The following is a 5,742-nucleotide window of genomic DNA, read 5'->3' as shown; positions in this document are numbered from 1 at the left end:
TATATATATATATATATATATATATATATATATATATATATATATATATATATATATATATATATATATATATATATATATATATATATATATATATACATATATATATATATATATATATATATATATATATATGTATATATATATATATATTTATATATTATATATATATATTTAAATGTAGGCAACATTTTAGTCAACAGTTGCCTTCACTTCAAGAACATACATTTTTAATGCTCAGCAAATTGTCATGACAATTTTTGTAATTCTATTGTGACAGCCGTTTTTTTATGCTGGTGGTGCTCGGCCCCACTCCAAGTCAAACGTTCAAACTTTTTAATAGAATTTTATATGCAAACCCGAATCCAGGGACTCGTCCGTCATATTCGAAAATAATTACATATTGATCGCGTGCCCAGGCGAAGCAGCTTTGACGTTGGCGTTAGCATTTATGAATAGATAGCTCCAGTCTGACAGGCTGAAGCACCACAGCTCAACAAACCCTTGCCCCTGGCCAGAAGCCATCGAATGTGAACGTCTTTGTAGCGCGCATGTCTGGCATGAAGGAGCTTACATATAAAATAAGAACAAAATTATTGTGGGCGGTGGTGATGTTGGTGGTGGTGGTTGGGCGAAGGGGTCTGGCTTGGTGGTTGCAGCAACCCCAAAACACAGATTTTAGAAAACCAGTTCAATCCGACTGGGGTTGCTTGCCGCCAAAATGAAGAAACTCTAATGTTAGCAGTACAATGTCAAGGAAAGAAAATCGAACTCAACATCGAAGTCGAATCAAAGCAACAACGCCATTTTCTCGTTTCTGGCTGTCCCCCTTAACAAAGCGCGCTCTTTTATGCAGAACCATAAAAAGTATTAAAGCAACGGTCATACGAATTGATATACATAGAAAATGGTGACCTTCCAAGCTGCTTAATTAAAAAGACAACAGCTTGTTAAACATGACCGGATACCGCACTGCACACATCGCACGGTGCAGATAAGTGTGTGGTGGAGAGCTAGAAAGGTATTTTATTCGAGAATTATAAATGGGAGCCCAGTCAGCCAAAGAGTCAGGCAGCCAGCCAGACATAGGACAAATTGTAGATTCTTGAAATGAATCACAAAGATAACTAAGCATGGGCCCAGTAGTTATAGTGTAAATACGTGTGGAACTTTACGTAGGTCTACCACGTACTATATGTTTGTATAAAGGGTAACTGCGTCGGATCAGGCGCGGTTATTTATATTGGACAGATAAGAAGCAGATAGGAAAGCAGCAAGTCCTAGGTGTCATATGTATATTACGAGCCAGCAAATAGGGACACTGCGCAAAGGCCTCCATTGCTGCATTTGGGATAGGTAACCATCACGCTGGTTAGGCTGGGCAACTCAGTACTGTTGTTGTTTCAATTGTTTACCTTGTTGTTTCGTTGCAATTTACGAGTACACTCTGATAAGTTTATCAAAAAAAGAGGAGAGAAAACTGCACTCTACATCCGAGTTGCGATAAGATAGGAAAGAGCTCTTGGAAATGCTCGATGAGTTGGGTGCAGGCCACAGGCGCTATCGGTCGTTCATGTTGCTGCATTGATGTTCGATCCAATCAATACAGAAATGCTTGTTGGAGGTCAGTTGTTTAAATAAACAAAGGCAACGCTTTGATTACCTTCAGCCCATGGAAAGTTCAAACAAATCGTGGATATTTTTCCATTTCTTTTTTATATTTCAAACATTAAAATTGTCTTTTTTAAATTTTTGCACGATTTATAATATTAATTTTAACTAGCTTTAGATTTTGGATGTTTATTTCGTTTTCGGTTGACATTTATGAATTTCAATGTGTATATATTTTACATTGTATATTATTTATTGTGATTTTTGTTTTGTTTTTTGTTTGCTTTTTTGCATTTTCATATTTAAACTATTTCTTTATATTAAGTTTAATCAATTAGCTTAGCTTGATGTAAAAATGCGCGTTTGTGTGTGTGGTTTTGTTAACGCACAATAATAAAATTAATGTTAAAAATTATTGAATAATAATTGCAGTTTTTCGTTCATTGTTGTTTTTTGTTTCGTATCTCGTCTTGCTCTTTTATTATTTATGCTAATTAAACGTTAAATGCTATACAGTATTTGTTAATCTTGTGTAGCATACAATTTGATTAATTCTCAAGTTAGATTAAATTGTTTTCTTTTTTTTGTTTTTTTTTCGGGCTTTGAGTTTAATTTTAGCTGCCTTAAATATAATATAGTACATACACATATATTTATAGACTATTTACAAATGGCTTAGGCCTAAACGAATTCGTACAAGAACAGAAAACATACAATGCAAATAAAAATGGATGTATAATTATTGTATACAGATAGTAAAGATGGAAATAATTTATAAATTATATGATATAAACGTGACGTTTCCAATGCATGGCCAATTGTTGTTGCTTAGGTCGATAAATTTGAGGATTCTTAAGTGGATCTTGAAATTGATGGATATATTTTTTTTGGCTTTTGATCATTTGCGATTCGAATTCGGTTGCCTTTGGATAAGGGAGTTTACTTTTATTTTTATTTTTTTGTTTTGTAATAAACATTACACACAATCCCGCTTTTCTTTTGCTTTCTCTCTCTCTCTCTCTCTCTCTCTCTCTATTACGCTCACAAACTCTTTTATATATTTGTCTCTCTCTGTTTCGCGGTGTCTCTCTCTCTCACTGACTTTGTGTAGCTATATCAGTTACTTTCACACACATTTAAAATGTTGAAGTTAAACCGATTCGATTGTTATTGCTTATATAGAGAATAAACAAATGGCACGGAAGTTCTTGTTTTTAGCAGACATAAATGTTAACAAAGTTCTATTGCTTAACGGCCAATAGAATTTACTATATATGTGGCCGTTACTGCGCTTACAACTACATCACTTTTTTCTTGAATTCCTCAACAGAATAAATTTGAAAACAAAAAAAAACATAAAGGCAAAGACTAAGCATGTGCTTCCAGAAGATTAGGTTGAACTATTTACAAGTGTAGGAGCCTTACTCACGTGCTCGTGAGCTCAAAGGATGCGCCCAGGTGCTAAAAGCCATTGAACAGTCGCTCGCTAATTAGGCCCGGCTGCCCGAACCCAACTGTGATTGCAACCAGGTCCGGGCAGTGAGTCGGCAATGCTACTTCCTACACAAAGCCGCGCCTTGTGCAGGGCTACAGCAGATTCTGTAATGCGGCGGCGCTGTTGAATGTCAAGCTGTGATTCCAGTTGCGATAGCTGGCCGCAGCCGCATACTGTTGATAGTTGTTGTAGAGCTGCTGCTGCGCCGCCTGATGCTGCTGCAGTTGCTCCTCGCTGAGGTCGCTGGTTATGTTGGAGGAGTCTTCCTGTAGCTCCGCTGATAGCTGGCTATGCAGCAGCTGTTGCTGCTGTTGCTGTTGCTGCTGCTGCTGTAGCTGTTGTTGCTGTTGTTGCTGCTGCTGTTGCTGTTGCTGTTGCTGTTGCTGTTGCACTGAGGCGGCCAACTTCTGTGAAAAATTGGCGGCCACCGCTGGCTTGCTGCTGCCCTTTGATGTGGTATTTGTAGCGGATGTCAGTTGCTGCGCCGCCTGCTGCTGTTGCTGTTGTTGCTGCTGGTGGTGCTGCTGTTGCTGTTGCTGCAAGTGTTGCTGCTGGTGCTGCTGCTGCTGATGCGAGCCGCCGCCGCCGCCAAAGCGCAGCATCTGCTCCGCGCGCCCTTAAGCCAGCGGGTACTGGTGATGTCACAAGCTCGTGGTGCCGGCAGGCGCATGGTAGCCGAGACTCTGGTAGTAAGAATCCTGGCCTAAGGCAGCGTGTGAGTTGGTCAGCGGACTGAGCGTATTGTATCCGGCGTACTGGCTCATATCGTACATCTTTATGTCCGCCTTGGACTCTGTTGGCAGCAGGCGGTTGATGGAAAATGGATGGCTGGAGGGCGTATAGCCGGAGGGCTCCTGTTTCAGTGGGTGCATCGATGAGTGGTAGTCGCTGATCAGCGACGGATGGCACCGATTGGCCATCATCGCGGACAGCTCTTCCTGCTGCAACTGGTGGTGCTGGTGATGGTGATGCGTGGGCACATGTTGCGGCTGCTGGCCGAGGCAAAGCTCTGCGTTGGCATGCAGCATGGCCAGCGCTTCGGCATCCTTGCTGTGCGCTGCGCTTAGCACATTAACTCCCGCCAATGCAACGCCGCCACCGCCCGCTTCTTTGTGGTGCTGATGATGCTCCAGGCGACTCGTGTGATGGTGATGGTGCATGTGGTGCGATTCCTCGTGGTCTTTTTTGCCCGGACTAGTCGCTTCCAAGCTACTGTGCGACGGACTCTTGTGCAGCTGTCGTATGGCCTCCTTTTTCTCATCCTTGAATCGCTTCTGGCGACGCAGATAGCAACCGTTTTCAAACATATTGCCAGAGTCGGGATGCAGAGTCCAGAATGAGCCCTTGCCCGGCTTATCCGGAGTACGTGGTATCTTCACAAAGCAATCGTTGAAGCTCAGTGAATGGCGTATGGAGTTCTGCCAGCGCTGCTGGTTCTGCCTATAGAACGGAAATAGATCCATGATGAACTGATATATCTCCGATAATGTAAGCATGCGTGTCGGGTTGTTCTGAATGGCCATCGTTATGAGCGAGATGTAGCTGTAAGGCGGCTTCGCATGCGTGTAGCTACGTCTGTACGTGGTTGGCTTGTCAACGCCCCGTCGTCCAAGTGAATTGGGTGAACCGGGCTCCATGTCACGAGTACCTGGTGGCATCGAGCCATAGCTGCCACCCAAACCAGCTGCCGACATGCTCGCCGCCGACATGGCCATGCAACCGCCCATGTTGCCTAATGGTGAGCCCATGCTAGCGTAGCTCATTGAGCTGGGTGTCATGCAGTTTCCGCCCATAGAGTTCATAGCCGCTGCCGCGCCCATGCTGCCGCTCATGCTGGCCACTGCTGCAGCCGAGTCTAGAACGCTGGCGCCAAAGGTGGCTGCCGCTTGTGGCGAAACGGAGGACATGCCACCCACTGTAAGGCCCATGCTATTCATGGTGTAAGCTGAACGCGCCAATGGACTCATGCTGCCGCCATTGGAGGTGGGATTGGGATTATTGTTGCTGGTCGGGACCGCACCACCACCGCCACCGCCACCGCCCGTGGATGGAGCACCGCCAGCACTAGACATGCTAACTGGCGCGCTGCTGGGCGGCGGCTCAGCATAGAGCTTTTGCATTATATCTATGGTGGTCTGGTGGGGACTACCCTTGAGAAAACTGTTCAATAATTGCGCCGTTATGTTGCCGACTTTTTTACGCGCTGCGTTTAAAATTTATGGAGAAAATTGTCGACGCGCTTAATCCACGCGTTCGATTTATAAAAATGATAAAGGTAACAAATTCTATTTTTTTTTTCGTTTCGATTTGAATCTTTTTGTTATTGTTGTCGTTGTTCAATGCACTGTCACTACGTTAATTAAATTAAATATTTGTTGCATTTTTGTGCACTATACTTGTCACTTATTGTTGTTGGAAGTTCTATTCTATCAGCAATTGTTGCCGTTATTGCTGATGTTGCTGTTGTGATTGCTGCTGCTACCGTTGGTGCTGGCTTGGCTTTGGCATTTGTTTGTGCACTTGTCGCTCCTCTTGAGCTAAACACTTTGATTAATTTATTTGTGTGCGCCGCTGATGCCTTGTGCAAATTTGAAAATAAAATAACGTGGCAAATATGACTCTATTTTAATGCGCGC

General features: G+C 43.1%; 1 protein-coding gene and 1 long non-coding RNA gene across 3 annotated transcripts; both read right to left on the bottom strand.

The window, feature by feature from the left end:
- Positions 1 to 262: 262 nt before the first annotated feature.
- On the bottom strand, positions 263 to 1,985 carry LOC111595871. Of its 2 annotated transcripts, none has more exons than XR_002751225.2 (3): positions 1,664 to 1,985; positions 1,416 to 1,579; positions 263 to 569 (listed from the first exon to the last, which is right to left on the bottom strand). It is a non-coding gene; the product is annotated as an uncharacterized LOC111595871 (long non-coding RNA). The 2 variants fall into 2 exon arrangements; XR_002751226.2 differs by lacking the exon at positions 263 to 569 and adding an exon at positions 1,195 to 1,341.
- A 110-nt stretch (positions 1,986 to 2,095) lies between these two features.
- LOC111595898 (protein fork head) lies at positions 2,096 to 5,425 on the bottom strand. The gene is given in 1 exon segment (XM_023309842.2): positions 2,096 to 5,425. A coding segment is annotated over 1 exon segment (2,028 nt). The 5' UTR covers positions 5,227 to 5,425; the 3' UTR covers positions 2,096 to 3,198.
- Positions 5,426 to 5,742: the final 317 nt, after the last annotated feature.

The sequence above is a fragment of the Drosophila hydei genome, unplaced genomic scaffold (genome assembly GCF_003285905.1).
Source record: "Drosophila hydei strain 15085-1641.00,03,60 unplaced genomic scaffold, DhydRS2 tig00000063-arrow-pilon, whole genome shotgun sequence".
NCBI classification, from domain to species: Eukaryota; Metazoa; Arthropoda; class Insecta; order Diptera; family Drosophilidae; genus Drosophila; species Drosophila hydei.
The sequence above is the reverse complement of the archived record's forward strand: the minus strand, read 5'-3'. Positions and strand labels throughout refer to the sequence as shown.